Source organism: Artemia franciscana, chromosome 5 (genome assembly GCF_032884065.1).
Source record: "Artemia franciscana chromosome 5, ASM3288406v1, whole genome shotgun sequence".
In the NCBI taxonomy this organism is placed as follows: domain Eukaryota; kingdom Metazoa; phylum Arthropoda; class Branchiopoda; order Anostraca; family Artemiidae; genus Artemia; species Artemia franciscana.
The window spans coordinates 11,150,074-11,169,020 of record NC_088867.1 but is presented as its reverse complement, the minus strand read 5'-3'; the positions used below and the strand labels follow the sequence as shown (position 1 = coordinate 11,169,020).

Below are 18,947 nucleotides of genomic sequence, written 5' to 3'. Positions count from 1 at the left end.
CTTAGCTTCAAGCCAAATGTTAATCCATTCAGAAATAAGTTTGGTTTCAGCCACTTTTACTAACGGAGTAGCAGAAATGCGTAGGCTACATCCGTACGCTAAAAGTTCTTTACGGTAACGCGCTAGGTCTCGTGGTAAATCATAACTGAGACTTACGAGAGCGTTTGGGCTTTCTACAATTCCCTATGATACTCTTTTTATCAGTAATACTTGTCAATGTGACTACAATTGGCTCAAACTTATTCCTAGCAGAAGAGCTAGTAGAAGCCCCTGTCTGTCTATTACTGTTCCAGAGATAGCGCTTCTCAAAAGGAATAGCGTCAACATTTGCCAACACGATATCAGTCAAAAGCTCACGAGCAGCAGTTTTTACACTTTGCCTAGACACAACGGGAATCCCGTGAAGTAGAAGATTCTGACTTTCAGAGGCAAGCTCAGAATTCAGGCACGATTTTTTTTTATACTGATTAACTCTGATTTCATAACGTAATTTTCCTGGCGGAGAGCACTAATTCCTTGTTCCAGACTAGCCAACAACTGCACATGCTCTTGATGCTACTGATCAAAATAATCCTTCGTAATAGCCGTCATCTTCAAATTCCTTAATACTAACAAGAAATTCCTGCAAATGTGTTAAATCTTCTCTAAAAAAAAAAAAAAAAAAAAAAAATCGAACGAAATCTTACTCGCAAGGGCCCCTTTCTTCTAAGAAATGAAAATCCCGAGGGGCTCGCTTTCAAACTGATTCAAAATGAACAGTAACCAACCAGCGCCTTGAAATGAATCAGGACATCATCTCTGATTATATTAATTGGTATTTCAGTTATTATATTAATTGGTATTTCACTTGGCAAATATCCATAAACATGTAACACAGATGCAATTAGCAAATCAGTGGCTTAGTCAAGCGTTGAAATGTAGCCTTTATTAAGTCAACTCTTAATCCTTAGTTTCTGTCATAAATATAATCCACCTTCTATGTTAACTCAATGAGAACAGAATCGTAATCTTTTTACTGGCTGGCAAATCTTGTTCCAATTCGTCTGAACGTGAAATAATATGCAAACGTTAATGTATTTCTGGGGGACCAACTCACGAAAATGTATGAGAGGGGTAGGGGCAAAATTTATTTGTCAAAATTTGACGAAAGGGGGTAATTCCGTGTCGTTTTTTTTTAGATTTTTTAATGAAAATACCACAAAAAGGTATATTTAATAAATATACTAAATAAATTATTTCAATGAAAATACCAAAAAACTATTATTTATAATCTAGGGGTGACAGAGAAAATCTATGGGCGATTTAACCCATCCCTGTCTGTCCTCCCTGTATAGCCGTTCGTGATGTTTTAAAAACAGGTATCCGCTTTTACCAGTCGGGAAACCATTTTAGCAACGTGTCTGAATTTGACAATGGATAAGATATTTATTAAATCAAATGTTAGTGAATATGATTCATGTTATCCAACATCATTTTAAAAATTATTTGAATCACTGGTATAATCTGCTGATTGGTATAATCTTGCATATCGCAACTTTGCTAAATGTCTTTTCGGTGCTTAGTTTTGGTTCTTTTATTTTTAGTATTCTACTTATCTGCACTCACAAAGTTTTCGATTTTCAATAATTTTCCCTACCAATCGATAGATGAAAATCATTTTTCTTTCTTTGTTGAATTATGTTTTTGAAATTTGGTTTGCTTTTTCTTAGATTGAAAAATGTGGTGAAAAGGTTTAAGAAACATGTAAAAATAGTGAAATTGTCGTGTTTTATGGCAAGTTCATTCTCTAAGGAAAACTCGCTATGAAAAAAAAAAAAATTCAAAATTAATTGCGCTATGAAAAAAAAGTCGCTATGAAAAAAAAATAATCATAATTCTGGCTCTGTGAATGGATGATCCAAAACTGAAGAATTCCTTATATGAATCTCCTGTCCCTTCGAGTTAGCTAAAGCATATTCACTTACACTTTAATCCTTATGATCTACTTTGTCTTCTCTTTGGGAAGAGCTGAGAAAATGGCATGAGGCAATTATCTCTGAAGTATAAAAATGTCAGTTTGAACTTTTAAGCACAGCGTAGACAAAATAACTTTGGCTATTGCCGAAATAACGTTGACTAGATGAGCTGATTTACAGATGTTTATTTATTTTGTTTTACTAATTGAAACTGTCAATTAACCGACACTATCACTGTCTTTCTAATCTTTTGAAGAGAAACTAATGGGTTTATGCTAATCAATAAAGATACCCATTAATTCAGAAGCGTTTTCAGGCTGGAAATTCATTATTTTAATTAGGAAAGCAAGAGACAATCGTTAAAGTAAAGAAAAACCTGAAAATCTAGATTTAAAAAGTGGAAGCAAGAAATTAGTGCAATTAAGGTTTATGTTCCCCTGCGAGACTTGTGGTTTTGTGACAAGTATGCAGCTATGATTTGCGTCAAAATGACAAGATACATTAGTTTCAGGTCAATCTATTCACCATATGGTATGGGTGTAACTTACCCCCTTCAGCTCAATCCACATTCAGCTCGACTCCATTTAACTCGACCCCGTTTAACCCAATCCTTGTTTATCTCAACCCCATGCAATTCAACCCTAACTCAACACAACCTTGTCGCAATTCAACCATCATTTTGCTGAACCCCATTCAACCTATCCACCATGCAACTCAACCCTCGTGCAACTCAAACCGCATTCAGTTCAACTCCTGTGTGTTAAGTGGGTTAAGTTTTGAGTTCTCTATGGTTTAACATAAATAGACTGAGTTAAACGAGGGTTCACTTTGGCAGGAACCTAACCACATCATCTGTACTTGACAGCGATCAAATATGTTTTTTAAACGTGTGGGCACTTTGAAAGGCCAAGAGAGATTTGTTAAATGTGTTCCTGAGGAATTGTCTAAGGAAAGTCTTAAGTACTCGTTTGACTATAAACTTTACGTTTCAGACAATAATCGTTATTAACAATAATAACGTTAATAACAATATATGAAACAATAAACGTTACAAAAAATGTGATTAGATCCCAATTTTCAGGTCTATAATGGAAGAAAGCTTTTAATTTGATAGAACGTGGGTAAAATTGGCTAAAACGTGGCAGGGCCACGTTCTACGGATGAAGGATGACAGATTGCCAAAGATTGTCCTTTTTGGCCCGCCATTTGGGGTCAAACGAAAAGAAAGTCTTTTTCGAAGGGGTTGGGAAGAGGTCATGAGGAAGGATTAAAAAATTTCATTGGAGGAGGTAAAGAATGAGACTTTCAATAGATTAGGGGGGACGAGGAGCGTGGACATTTTTATTGGTCTCGGGCGTCTTGGTACTGCAGTGAGTTTCTAGTAGTACAAGTAGTGTCTTCTATTCATCGAGCCAGGAACAATGATATCTCTTAGACTTTTCGTAGAGAAGGATCTAAACTCACTTAAAAATGTAAAATTGTTCTTTCTCATTTTTTACATGTTTTTCAATTTTACAAAATGCAAAACCAATCCTGGATACATGAGTCAACAAGTGGATAGATCTGGATCTCACTTATTGATTGATAAATCGTTGGGACACGTTGAAACACTGAAGCCACAGGACTGCAGAAATATGACCTACCAAATAGTAGGATTTGGAGCGTAAATCCTACTTGCTTTTGCGAAAATTAAACCTTAAAAAAGGAGCTTAAACTGGGAGTTATTAAGTTTATAAGTAAAAAATTATCTTTTAAGTGTAATCCATCCAGGTATATTTTTCAGGCAAATAGGTGGTACATAAACTATTGCAATGCAATCTTAAAGGAGCAAGTTCGTGACGTTCGCTTAGATGCTGATGTCCATAACTATGTCATGAAAATTGCAAATGTGTATGGCAACCATGTTAAGCATTCTACCAGGTTATTCCTTCAAGTGGCTGGAAATGGCTTAAATGTATCTTGTAAGTATTTACTGATTACATGGAAAATATAAAAATTGTGCGGGCAAAACCTAGACATTTCAGGGGGAAGGGGATGGAAGCACCATCTCCATCTTGCATACCTGCATTGTTCGTATAATTACAAAGATCAAATTCCTTGATAGTTTTGTTTTTTAGATTGTCTAACAAAAGAATGTTGCGTCCTTTAGTTAGCCTGAGCATTATTGATCTGCTCTCTAAGTATTAAGGAATTTGCTTTTAATTCGTGAATAAAGAGCTAGTATTTTCATGGAAGAATCAGTTGTAAGGGGTAATATTTGTTTAGTATTGTGCAAGTTATTTTTTACATAAAAGTTATTTTTTTTCACAGTACTGATTAGATAATACTTAAAAACAATGTTAAAATGATTATTTTTTTTAACGAGACTTCTGAACAAAAAAAAGAAACTTTCACATGCAGCAATGATCTGCGTAGTGCAGGTTCTGATCTCCTGATTCTCTGTATTTGGCTGGATTTGTATTCAGACGTTTTCCCCAGAACCCTCCAGGTACCCATTTTGAGCTTGGCCAATTCTGGCTTAACTTGTAGAGTCACACCGCTTACCCTCGTTCTAAAACAAACAATCATCGATACCAAGAGTTGAAACCATGGCCTTACGAGAACAGGGTTGCATATCCAGTACGCCAACCACTCGGCTAGTATGGAATTTTGAACAGTCTATATAAAATTTATAAGAACATTGAGTATTTAGAGCCTAGCTTAAGAGGATTTTCCTCAGAAGCTTGAATAAGAGTAACAAGAAGATGAAATACAACACGTGACACAACAAACACAACAACACGACATTATAAAATCAGTTTAAAATTGTTTTTTTAAGACTTATTAATGAGATAACGAAAAAAAAAATAAAAACAACGAAATAGTAAAACTTATAAAAACATATAAAGAATATAAAATCAGTTACTTATAAAAACGCTAAATATTTATTTTTCCAAGCTCTTAATCCGTTTCCAGGACATAAGCCTTTTAGCTGAACATCTAACCGATTTAAAGTCCTTATTTCAGGCGTCATTGGTAAGCTCATACTCTGTGACAATAGACAGTCAATTTGATACCAGATTGTCCTGTTGCCAAGTGTCTCCACATTGAACCGTAAAAAAAAAAAAAAAAAGAACAAACATAGTCTGTTGAATTTGACAACACCTTTCATTCGTAAAAACACAAGTATTATAGTTTGTTTATTCCTAATGGCAACTACACTTTCAAAGGAAAACTCCACCCTCTTGTCTATTTGGTGCCATGTTTTTTTTAGCCTTTTTTTGCTGATTTTTACAGACGTTTATTTTTTTGATTTGACACCCACTACTACCCAAAACTGAATTCCGTATTTTTTCTAATTTTCAGAATGTTTACCGTTTTATAGGTCTCCACTTAACCGATTCAAATAACCCAATTTCATTTTCACTGTCCTTGGTACTTCGAAGAACAATTATCATCCATCATATTGCTTTGGAATAATTAGTCATTTTGCCTGACTGTAAAGTTGACTTTAAATATGCAACTGAGATTGTTTGGTTGACATTATTCTTGAGATATCACAAAAGGAGTGATTTGGGAGTGAAATGATATTCAAGAACTGCAGACCGACTTGAACAAGATAGCCGATTGGATAGGACGTGGGAAATGGAAGTCAACACAAACAAAAGCTCCCACCTGTGCCTTGGACCACAAATTTTCAAGTCACCTGTAGCTTTAACACAAGTATAATACTAAAATCATCTTTTGAACGGGACCTAGGAGTAATAATAGACAGTGAGTTAAAATTCACCAACCATTACGAACCCATCGTGAGCAAAGCTTCGAAAGTAGTCGGACTTGTTCGTAGAAACTTCAACCTAAACTATCAACCTAAACTATCCTCACCTTCTTTAAACTCTATTCAAGTCTCTTGTTCAGCCTGTCATTGAATAATGGTCATACGACAATAAGACCTTACCTCCAAAAATACATTGATACACTTGAGAAGATTCAGAGAAGAGCTACAAAACTTGTACCACAATTAAGAGGCCTCTGCTTTTTTGAACGACTGGAAAAGTCGTCACTTCCCTCCATCCCTTATACACTCCTCCGAGGTGATCTTATCGAAACTTTCAAGCTATGTCACAAATGCTACAATAACATTGGACTAGAGGAAATAAGCTAAAACAAAACACTTTTAATAACGAAGGTGGAAGCTCGGCTTTTTCAAACCGAGTAGTCAATAAATGGAACAACCTCCACCAAGAAGTGGTTATGGCTGACTCCACCAACTCTTTCAAGAGTAGTATTGACAAGTTTTGTGATGAAAGTAAAGTTTTTAGAGGCGAAGCCTTTTTATTACAATATATTATTATTGTTATCAAAAAACCAGCCAATTTAAGTCAAAGGAATCGTCCCATCTAGGATGAAAAGAACCCAGCTGCAGGCAAGTCTCTTGATTTAATATGAAATTCAACTCATTATATGACGTCTGTATATTAGTAGCACTAAATTTTGAATAATCTTAAGGTTCCTATACCGGCGAGGCAGATATAAAAGGTATTCCCAGTAACAGAAATGCAATACTGTAATGTCCTACATATCAGTAGTATTAAAAAAAATGCACGTAATCCTGACAGAAAAAGAATGTCGGCCACGATTTGGGTAAATTTTAGCATAACCTGCAATGTTAGCATAATTCATATTTATATTTCAGATATTATTGTTTGGGCGAGAGATAGTCTTCTTGATTTGTGTGCCATTATGAAGAAGCAGATTTTTTCAACAGAAACCCCAATTTTAGTGGTTTCACAATGTGTTAATAGTCTACGCAGATATTTTACAGAGGTAGGAAGCTTTTCTTAAAAAACGAGTAGAATAGTATATTTATTTGGTAAGATCCTGAGTTTGAAGGATGACCTAAGATGTAGTCTTACTATCAGACTAATTTGACTACTTTTGACTCATTATATTACAACTCACTAATTAGACTACTAACCTACTCGAATTGGAATTGCCAGTCTTGTCAGAATAGTTTGACATGTCTAACTGATTATGGACTTAAAGTACAAAAGACAGTGAAAACGAAATATGATTGTTTGACTGGATATATATATATATGTATATATATATATATATATATATATATATATATATATATATATATATATATATATACTAGCTGTTGGGGTGGCGCTTCGCGCCACCCCAACATCAGATCTATACCTCACCCCAATTCAGATCTATACCTCATGATTCTAATGATTACCCTTGAGCTTTGTTGATGGTGATTGCTAATCGAACATTCCCTGTCCCGGTGTCCCGGTCGTCATTTATATCCCCCTGTGCCCCCCGGCGTCCCCGTTGTAGTTGTGTCCCTGTGTCCCGGTCGTCATTTATATTTTTTACTTATGTCCTGGTCATTATGGCTTATGTATGGTCATTTATATTCCCTGTGTCCCGGTCGTCATTTGTATCCCGGTGTCCCGGTCTGTATATACATTCGTTTTTTAGTTTTGTTTTTCTCCTTTATTTTTTTCCTTTTTTCTTTTTTTTCTTTTTTAGTTTATTTAGATTTTTAGATTTTTTAGTTTTTTTATTAGTTTTTAGTTTTTTTTTTCTTTTTAGTTTTTTTGTAGTTTTTACCTTCTTTTTAGTTTTTTTAGTTTTTTTTTTTACTTATGTCCTGGTCGTCATTTATACTCCCTGTGTCCCGGTGCTTTGTTGATTGCTAATCGAACATTCCTTTTGTCCCGGTCGCTTTCTCTTTGAGTGTCGTCATACCTGGTTGGTGGGGGCGCTTCGCGCCCCCCCCAAGCCCCCCCGCGCGCGTAAGTCGTTACGCGCCATATTAGTTACGCGCCATTGTAGTTGTGTCCCTATGTCCCACCTGTGAATATAGATAGATATATTATATATATGTTTTTAACTACGTAAAACTTGCGAATATACAACATTCTTTGCTGTCCCATTGTCTGTGCATATAAATAGATTGTCAGGTTTACCGACTCTTGAACATGCAACATATAATGGTCCATGGGAAAACAATCCGTATTCAGATCTATACCTCATGATTCTAATGATTGCCCTTGAGCTTTGTTGATGGTGATTGCTAATCGACCATTCCTTGTCCCGGTGTCCCGGTCGTCATTTATATCCCCCTGTGCCCCCCGGCGTCCCCGTTGTAGTTGTATCCCTGTGTCCCGGTCGTCATTTATATTTTTTACTTATGTCCTGATCATTATGGCTTATGTATGGTCATTTATATTCCCTGTGTCCCGGTCGTCATTTGTATCCCGGTGTCCCCGTCTGTATATACATTCGTTTTTTAGTTTTGTTTTTCTCCTTTATTTTTTTCCTTTTTTATTTTTTTTCTTTTTTAATTTATTTAGATTTTTTAGTTTTTTATTAGTTTTTAGGTTTTTTTTTCTTTTTAGTTTTTTTGTAGTTTTTACCTTCTTTTTAGTTTTTTTAGTTTTTTTTTTACTTATGTCCTGGTCGTCATTTATACTCCGTGTCCCGGTGCTTTGTTGATTGCTAATCGAACATTCCTTTTGTCCCGGTCGCTTTCTCTTTGAGTGTCGTCATTTATTTTTTTCTTTTTTAGTTCTTACCTTTTTTAGTTTTTTTTAGTTTTTTAGATGAAAATTTTTTTTAGTTTTTTTCTTTTTTTTCTTTTTAGTTTTTTATTGGTTTTTACCTTTTTTTTTTAGCTTTTTTAGTTTTTTTTCGTTTTTTCTTTTTACTTTTTTTTTTAGTTTTTATCTTTTTTATTTTTTTTTTATTTTTATTCTTAATTTTATTAGTTTTCTTTTTCTCTTCTATTTTTCAGTTTTTTCCTTTTTTTTAGTTTTTTTTTTAGTTTTTAGTTTTTTTTAGTTTTTTACCTTTTTTTAGTTTTTTTTAGTTTTTTTAGTTTTTTAGCCTTTTTATTTTTTTTTATTAGTTTTTAGTTTTTTTGTAGTTTTTGCCTTTTTTTTAGTTTTTTCAGTTTTTTTTTTAGTTTTTAGTTTTTTACCTTTTTTAGCCTAAAATTTTATTAGTTTTCTTTTTCTCTTCTATTTTTCAGTTTTTTCCTTTTTTTTAGTTTTTTTTTTAGTTTTTAGTTTTTTCTAGTTTTTTACCTTTTTTTAGTTTTTTTTAGTTTTTTTAGTTTTTTAGCCTTTTTATTTTTTTTTATTAGTTTTTAGTTTTTTTGTAGTTTTTGCCTTTTTTTAGTTTTTTCCATGACGTCACCTGATCCACGATCCACAGATCCACAGACAACTTATTTTTATATATATAGATATATAAGGAAAAGTTGAAAATTTATTTTTTAATGAAAATGAACTACATATATAGCTATCCAGTTTTTAGTGGCAAAAAAAGAAAAAAAAAGTAACAAATCAGCAAAAATCAGGTAAAGCAGCTTGATACCAACCAGCTTTAGAAGGTGTAGCTTGTTCTGTAGGAATAAACGTTTCTTTTCAGAAACGTGATTTTTAGACATAAAAACTAAATAAAAAAAAACTATTTTTTTTTAACTGAAAGTAAGAAGCCACATTAAAACTTAAAACGAACAGAAATTACTTCGTATGTGAAAGGGCCTGCTTCCTCATCAACGCCCCGCTCTTTTCGCTAAAGTTTTTTACTGTTTTAAAAAGTGGAGTTAAGAGAAAGAGTCAAACTTTAGCGTATAGAGCGGGCGTTGATGAGGAAGCTGGCCCTTTCACATACGAAGTAATTTCTGTTCGTTTTAAGTTTTAATGTGGCTCCTTACTTTAAGTTAAAAAAAACTAGTTTTTTAAAATTTAATTTCTGAAAGTTTTTGAATTAATGCATATTTGGATTTTGCCTCTCCGCACATAAATTATTAAAACGAAATTTCCATATTAATTCTTTTTTGGCTAAATGGCTTTCTCTTAGTTTTGATCAGATGATTTTGAGAAAAAAGGAGTGGGAGAGGAGGCCTAATTGCCCTCCAATTTTTTGGTTACTTGAAAAGACAGCTAGAACTTTTAATTTTCAACGAACGTTTTTATTATTAAAAAATATACGTAACTTAAGAATTAACTTATGTAACGAACTTTTATATTCTTATATTTTTATTATGTATATGAGGAGGTTTGTTCCCTCGTTAATACCTCAGTCTTTACATTAAAGCTTAAATTTTGTCCCAACTATTTAAGAATGACCCCTGAATCAGAAAGGCCATAAAATAAATAGCCGAAATTACTAAAAATACTTTAGCGCAAATATTTATTTTTTCATTGTTTTTTTTTTTATAATAATGCTGGAAAATCCTGCGCCCCCTTCATTGAATTTTCTCTTCTCCCGTGACATACTCGTCCAAAGAAAGATCCTCCCACATAGCCCCCTCCCCTCACCCCCAACCCAAAACAATCCCCCTGAAAAACGTCTGTACACTTCCCAATAACCATTACTGTACATAAACACTGGTCAAAGTTTGTAACTTGCAGCCCCTCCCCTGGGGACTGTGGGGGAGTAAGTCATCCCAAAGACATATTTATTAAGGTTTTCGACTATGCTGAACAAAATGGCTATCTCAAAATTTTGATCCGTTGACTTTGGGAAAAAATGAGCGTGGGAGGGGGCCTAGGTGCCCTCCAATTTTTTTGTCACTTAAAAAGGGCACTAGAACTTTTCATTTCCGTTAGAATGAGCCCTCTTGCGACATTCTAGGACCACTCGGTTGATACGATGACCCCTGAAAAAAAAAACGAATAAACACGCACCCGTGATTGGTCTTCTGGCAAAAAATACTAAGTTCCACATTTTTGTAGATAGGAGCTTTAAACTTTTACAGTAGGGTTTTCTGATACGCTGAATGCGATGGTGTGATTTTCGTTAAGATTCTATGACTTTTAGGGGGTGTTTCCCCTATTTTCCAAAATAAGGCAAATTTTCTTAGGCTCGTAACTTTTGATGACAAGAACTAAATTTGATGAAACTTATATATTTAAAATCAGCATAAAAATCCGATTCTTTTGACGTCTCGTTTAGTATCAAAATTCTTTTTTTTATAGTTTCGTTTACTATTGAGCCGGGTCGCCCCTTACTACAGTTCGTTACCACGAAGTGTTTGATAGACCTATGGGGGTCAAGTGGGCAAAAAATTTCATTTTGACGTCTACTTTAAGTAGAAGAGACCTTTTGGTAGGGCTACGGGTACGTAGGTAGAAAAGCTAGATTAAATTTAGGTAGACTAGAAATCTACTTAACGTAGATTTCTTGATAAGCATATGCCAACGGGATTGAGCTAGAAAGTATGAAAAAATGGGGACTTACCGAGCATTCTCCAGAAGATTTTACGATTTTTCATGCAGTTCACTGTTTTTTCATACAATTTTTCTGCTTTCGCTTTTGTTTAGATGATCATATAACTTTTCTTTATATTTCTAATGGTCGTATATCTTTCTTTTATTTGGTCATATAATTTGTCTTGTAAATTGTAAGGAATTATAATGTAGTGATATATTCGGTAGCAAATGCTTACTGCAAAGAAGACACTAGTTAAACTTTAATTATTTTATGGTAAAAAGGAAAAGAAGCATTTTCTATTCTTTATAAGACAAGATAAAGTATATTTAAAGACAAAAAAAAAAACAATGTAGGCCTACACAAAAAAGTACAAATGTGGAAAGACATCTATCTCTACTCTTACAAATTCCTATCACATAGAAAACATGTAAGCGAACCTCATAAATGGAACACTTTAGTTAATCAGTAAACTAACATTTCCGTTTAATAAATGTATTTTCTAGATCCCTCGCTATTCTGCAGATAAATTGTGGATGCGCACTTTTTAATGCATGTGGAAGTGGGAACTATTTTCCCAAACATAGTTGCAATGAATTTAATTTATTTATGACTCGTTGTAAATTAGCCGGTGTTGTTTTGTTTCTGTTGCTGAGAAGGTACGCCAAAAAGAGGCAAGGTAGAGAAAATTGGGGAGCGCGTATGTGTTATACAGTGTAGTTTTTCCCTTACCGTAGAAAGCTCCTGGCACAAGTCTAAGCAATGTACCAGATCGTCCTCTTCGTCTTTTCAAAGCGGACGGGTGTATCCGTCTTTTTTACAACCTTTTGTTTTGTAAACCATTTAAATTTTGCTATAATTGGATGGCAATTAACCATGAACTGCATCCAGTAACTGCGATAATTAGGTGATTGATAGTCTCTGGCTCTCTCTATTGATTATGTAATAGCCAGGCGTCTCACTGAAAACAAATGGTCTATTTCCAACAATTCACATACATAATACAACAAAGAAATAAACATAACCGGTAAAAGAATGCCGAATAACTTTTGCACAGTGGCTCAATTAACTAATTAAATCACATACTCAAGACGCACTCAAATAAAAAACAAAACAAAAAAACTATCGTTTACATAATGGTCACAAAGAACATCATTACCTGATTGCACCGTGATTCACCTTGAATCAAATTACACCAGACACGACTGAAAAGAGCACAACAGTCTAGGTTTAAAGTATCAAGGACATCAATTTAAAAGCATTTTATCCCCAAGATCCATTCTAGGTATGCTCATACCTGAAAACTGATTTTCATAAATTCTTCTTCTGGTTGCTTCAAAATTACAAATCTTTGAGGCAGTACAGCATTTTTGTTACTGTTGCAGCGTTGAACCGTAAAATAAACGAGCCAAAGTGATTAGTTGAAAGTGACAACACTTTCTGTCCGTAAAAATAAAAAATTAACGGTCTATTTGTTCTCGAAACTAACTACACCCTTAGAGGAAAGTTGCACCTTCTCAAGGTGTTTCCTGTCATATGGTTTTGGCTTAATTTTTGCTAATTTTTCATCCATATTTCTTTTATTCCAATTCGGCGTCCGCTAGTATCAAAAATAGCCAAACTGCACATGGAATGTTTTATTCATAAAAAAATGAATTATATATTGTTCCTAATTTATTAAGATATATATATATATATATATATATATATATATATATATATATATATATATATTTATATATATTTATATTTATTTATTTATTTATTTATTTGTGTTAGCTTCCTCTTAACCAATTGATAAAACTAGATTTTGTTTCCACTGTTCTTTGCATTTCAACTATTATGAGGCGAACCCTTTCAATATTTCAATAATGTGTAAATGGTAAAAGGAGAACTGGGGGGTTGTGGGACATAACGGTTATCGAAAAATCAAAAAGTAAGCAAGTGAATAGATTAACTGCAGTAATTATATTACCTGTCTCGACAGGTAATATGATTGTCTCCTTGATTTTTATATACATAATATGATCGATTAGAACTATCAATAGACATGCTATTGTAAGTGCTGACAACTGTTAGATTCGAAATCTTTCGTTTTCTGTCTGGGAGCAATTTACTATGGAAAATTTAATGTATAGTAAATTACACCTGAATTCTCACGTATGTTTTTCCAAAATGTATATCATAATATCGTATATTATTAGCATCTTATTATAAAATACTTAAAAATTAATATATATTATTATGTTGTGTTATTATACTTAATTTCTGTTGTTAACTTAAAGTTAATGAATATATATTGAATTTGAAATTTTAATTTGTTTAAAAAAGAAAATATTAATTGTTTATTGAGCTCTGATGATGGAGCACAAGCATATTGTATATTCTTATTTTTTGTTTGCCCTTGCCAGGGTCTCCTTCCCTGTCCTGCTTCCTTGCCATTTCTTTTGTTATCCAATCTTCTCTTTTCTTCTTTGTTCGTATTGAACAGCTTAATTATTGTGGTCGTTACACAGCAATCCCGAACTCAGCTCTCGCGTATTATTCTATTACGATGTTGTATTGTCTGGAGTATATAAATTAATCCTTTCATATAGAGAAGAGATTTTTTATTTAAATGCAGAATAACAAATCTGGATAAGTCTTCCAGAATAACGAGTCTTGAAATCTCCTAGCCATCTGGAAGTTTAGAAATATGTAACATTATCTAATTGCATTGTTAGTTCTTAGTATCAGTTGACATAAAATAATAATGTTAAATTTGATGTTTAGATTAACATTTATCGTTAAATGTGAATCTAAACGTAATGTATAACGTCGAAGACAAACGTTAAATATGACGTTTAGAAATATTTAACTTGTCTAACTGTATAGTAATTGCTTAGTACCGGTTGACGTTAAATGATAACATTAAATATGATATTAAATGGTGTAACATTTTACGCTATAGGAACCCAAATAGGTTCAATCATATCTGAATTCTAATAAGTAAGTAAGTATGACGGAACTAGACTCTTAAGGTCCAAACCGGCGGTGCTGATCTCCGTTTCATGGCGCTTCAGCCAAAAAGTTCAATGGGGAATTGGGGGCCAGCCATCCTTTGCTTTTACACACCCCTCCTACTTACCTTCCACAAATATCTCAGGTAACCAGTTAGAGCTGGGTCAACGCTGGCTGAGCTTGAAGTCACGTCATTGACCCCGTCCTAAACCAAATAACTGGCTGCGCAAAGGATCGAACCTGTACCCCTTTTACAAAGAATTCTCAAACCAGCGCGCCAACCACTTAACCAGGAACAGCTTGATTCTAATGAAATTCTGAATAAAAAAAAAAAAACACTTCCAAGTATAGGATGAAGCAAGGAGATTCAAGGAGAAAAGAACAAAGTTTAAAATATATAGCAAAAATCTGCTCAATTAAGCATTTTTTGTGAGTATTTTCAGCCTTTTTTGAAAATATTAACGACCCTAAATTCGAGTCCGGGTTACTTCCAGGGCAGTTTTGAACAATTTTGTGGTTTAAATATCAAACATCATTACATATCAATGTCACAAATATCAATATCATAAACATCATATAACAGAAAAAAATACATTTTTTAAATGGTTGTCTAATGCTACGTTTAACGTCAATTATAAATATCCAAAGAGAATTTGTTTAGTGGTGTTAGTTTTTTCAAATAATAATTTTTTGAGTATGTTGTTTGGGAAAACTTTCGATGATTTTTTAACCCTTGATTACTTTTTGAGTGCAACCTGTTATTATGAATCCAATAAAGCAATAAATCCCTAGAATATCAGTAACTACCTGCAGCACCATAGGAGTTTATTTTGCAACAAAATTGACTTACCTTCTGATTCTTATTTTATACCCATATTTTTTTGGGGTTTTATGTATACCCAGAGTTTGGTGGAATCACATAGTCGATCTGTGTCTTTTGTTCATTACAAAACGAGAAAATAAAAGAAGAAGAAATAAAACATATAAAAATCCCATATGAACATAACATATAAATATGTAAAAACATTGTAATTTTGGATTATAAATCTCATGTAGTAGAGCATTATAAAGTCATATTCAAATCTTAAAATGAAAAGTAGATTGAAATTGATTTAGCACATGTTAGATGAAGAAGTGCTGAAGAAGTTGGTGAAGCATATGTCTTCAAAGGAAGGCATACGCAAAAGATGATAACTATTACTTAAATCGAAGTCACATGAAAACATGATTTGTTAATCAAAATGAAGGCGAATTTACACAAGAAATTCTTCGGTGGTTTTGAAAGTTCTGATCTCAATCTGATGAATTCAGCAGATTCTACACCAGAAGATTCATCGCAGCAGAAATAAAACAAAACTTCACTAGTATTATGAAGACTTCAGAGAGACAAAACAAGGCTTCAATTGCATTTTTAATAAAAGGAGGAGGGGGTTCAAAATAAGACAAAAGCGATGTATATGTTCTGATTTAGAGAAGTGTCTATGTATGTTTTTTTTTGCAAGACGCCTAGTATACTCCAAGACTGCTGTAGTATTCATTACATAGCTGCATTATTTTATTTTTCTAAATATCTTTATTTTTTATTTTTTTTTATATATTTATATTTTATTAAATATCTTTTAGCATGCTGAAGCGGTTGGATTTGACTTGACATTTGATTTTGAAAATCAAATACGATCACCCTTGGATCAATGTATTAGAGCTACAAGAGCTAAATTCCTTGATGCAACTATGGTAAGCTCGTATTTCTATATGTTTTCATATAATTCTCTTATTTTCTTATCGGGGGATACATAGGAGAGGTGAATAACACTTCAACTTGCTTTGACAAACTGGAAGTGCTTAATGTAGGCGTAATAGTTAATAGGTAACGCGGTTACCTGTTAAGAATTTCGCTGATCAATGTTGAAATTCTTTAAGTCCAGAGGTTTTTCGTGTAGTAATAATGATAATAATATTAATAATATTAATAATAATTAATAATAATTAATAATAATAATAATATTTTTCGTGTAGTGATAATAAATCTCTCCATAATAATAAAAGTTTGTCATGCTGATGATTTTGTTGTCACGTATTCAAGTGGAACTAGAGCCTGTTTCCCTGTGAGATTTTCAAAGCTTCATTTATGGAACTCTATCACAGAGAGTATTTGGGTGGCTAAGCACCTTGAAATGTTTAAAAGTAAATTGCAAAAATGTTTATTGGGAAAAGATTCACAGTTCTTGTTTATTCGTTGTCATTATTTTTTTTTCACTAATGTTATTATTGAAATATGGTTGATGAGAGGTTGGTAATAGGGGTATTTTTGGTTATGTAATTTATTAAATTTAGGCAATATTTTAGTTATGGGATTTCGTTTCTTCTTTTGTTAATTATTTGTTATAAAATGTAAGTAACCGCTCGATTTGCCTTTTTTTTAAATAGTGGCTATTAGTAGTTTAGTCTTTGTTTTTGTTAGTAATAAATTATACTTGAACTTGAACTGTAATTGTGTAGGCTGGGCTAGATCTTCCTCTTAGATTTCGTCAATTAATTGTCCCAATGGAACCTTTCCAAGGTGGGATTATTTTCTCTCTTGTGTCTTAATGTATTATGAAGTTTTGAAACGTGTGTAGAATCCTCTGGTTCATTCTTTCTCTTTCACCCAGACTAGGATTCATTTACTTCGTAGTCTAAAGCAAAGTCCTTGCGCTAATTAACCTTTAATTTATTGGCTCCAGTGTTTTACTCGGACTGCTTAATTTTCTTTTTAAATGTTCAGATATAATGTTCTTTGCGAAACGACTCACGAAACGAACTTGCGACTTTGCGAAACGAAACGACTAAATTGAAACGATTAAAACAAAAGTATTAAAAAGAACTTATAAACGCTTCATCTCCAAATGGACTAAACTGTAAAAAAGGAAAATCCTGCTGTACAGAAAATTGATATCTTTGACTAAACATAAAAGTGGTTTTGGTGTCACCAAACCATTTTTTTGGTGTCACCTGGACCTATCTTAGATCTATTAGAATCTGAAAGTTGTGACTTGCGTTTTCGAAATAAAATAATTACTAGAATTTTTTTTCAATATTCCTTTATTCTCTATAATTTAGTGTCAACTATATTTTGTATCTACTGTCAATTTGATATTTTTAGTGCATTTGAGGATAAAAACAAAATCTGATTTTTTTTTTCAACTTTTAAGTACCAAGGACATCAAAATGAACCATTTTTTTGGTGTCACCTGGACCTATCATAGATCTATTAGTATCTGAAAATTGTGACTTCGTTTTCGAAATAAAATAATTACTAGAATTTTTTTTTCAATTTTCCTTTATCCTCTATAACTTAGTGTCAACTATATTTTGTATCTACTGTCAATTTGATATTTTTAGTGCATTTGAGGATAAGAGCGAAATCTGATGTTTTTTTTTTCAACTTTTAAGTACCAAAGACATTTCCGTCAGTGTTGCCATATTGAACTGTGAAAATAAAATAAGCAAAATCAAATAGCTAAAATTGAAAGCGCTCTTCGTCCGTAAAAATTCAAACATCGACACTCTGTTGAACCCCAAAGACAACTACACTTTCAAAGGAAAGGTGAATCTTCTTAAACTCTTTGATGCCACGTGTTTTAGCTTATCTTATACTGATTTTTTTTTACCAACGTTTCTTTTATGATAAATTCGGCGGAAATACATATGGACTGCAAAACTTCATATGGAGGGGCTTTTCATTTAAAATTGACTTCTCTATTCTTGCGTTTTTCAAAAGATAGATTTGGCTGTGTAAGTTTTCCTGTAACCAATTGAAAAATCATTTCGCTTTCACTGTCCTTCGTAATTTAAAGTTGGCTCACAAAATATAGACATATGCATTCATGTGAATACAAATCTTCAGAGGAAAAAAGTGGCTGTTCTTTCCTTTAAAGATCAGCGACTTCAGTAATTTTAGAGTTTTTTTACACTTTCATTTGACTCATATCCTCTACATAAGCTGGTTCAGATCTTTCCAGGAGGAGAGAGAATGTCTTTATGCTCCTCCAAGTTTTAAAAAGTGGATATGAAGAATAATGCTAATGTTAGAATTCTAAAAGAATTTAAAAGAAATTTACTAGGCTGTGAATTATTGATGGTTTATCTTTAGGCAGCTCTGATTTATTATTCTTTTTGTATCTGTAAGATTGATATATTTAGGAAAAATAAAAACAATCATGGTGTTTTTATGTGTTTTTGTAAATTATTTTTATTATTTTTTTCCATTTCACTTGTATTTATTGGTTGATTGAAACTGCATTAGTTCATGAGAGCTTAGTGGCTACTAGTATTTTTTTATTTTTTTCCAGATTTGAAATCAATTGTTAGTTTGCCAAGGGAGTTCCCAGGCCGGTCGGGTCAAAGTGATAAATTTTGTCGAAGTGAAAAAAGACTTGAAAACCTAATTAGATTAAAGCCAAGACAGATTGTCTCTGTGAGAGAGACAAAGCTGGCATAACTTTTTCACCGTTGTATAGAAATGATTAATTTTACTTCTTTATGATAGTCTATCATTCTAGCATCACCGTTGAATTATTATATTCAATCAATTTTTCATCTAGTCACTATCGAGATGGAGTTTAATAATGTTATCCCGTGTTTTTCTTGATGATCCTTTAAAAATTCTTTTTTTGCAAGAACAATAGAAAAAATGTTGTTTCTTTGTGATTTGAAAAATATGTCAACATGTTTCCCTGACACCATTATTTATACTAAATTAAGGCATTAATTTTGCACTGTGTTAGAAAATCAAAT

General features: G+C 32.8%; 1 protein-coding gene across 1 annotated transcript in view; it reads left to right on the top strand.

The window, feature by feature from the left end:
* LOC136026975 (exocyst complex component 8-like) overlaps positions 1–18,947 on the top strand; it is a 73,607-nt gene that overhangs the window by 35,003 nt on the left and 19,657 nt on the right. The window contains exons 8-10 of the mRNA XM_065703846.1: positions 3,739–3,916; positions 6,631–6,761; positions 15,795–15,905. Coding sequence (XP_065559918.1) covers positions 3,739–3,916; positions 6,631–6,761; positions 15,795–15,905 — 420 coding nt within the window. The remainder of the gene's footprint in view (positions 1–3,738; positions 3,917–6,630; positions 6,762–15,794; positions 15,906–18,947) is intronic.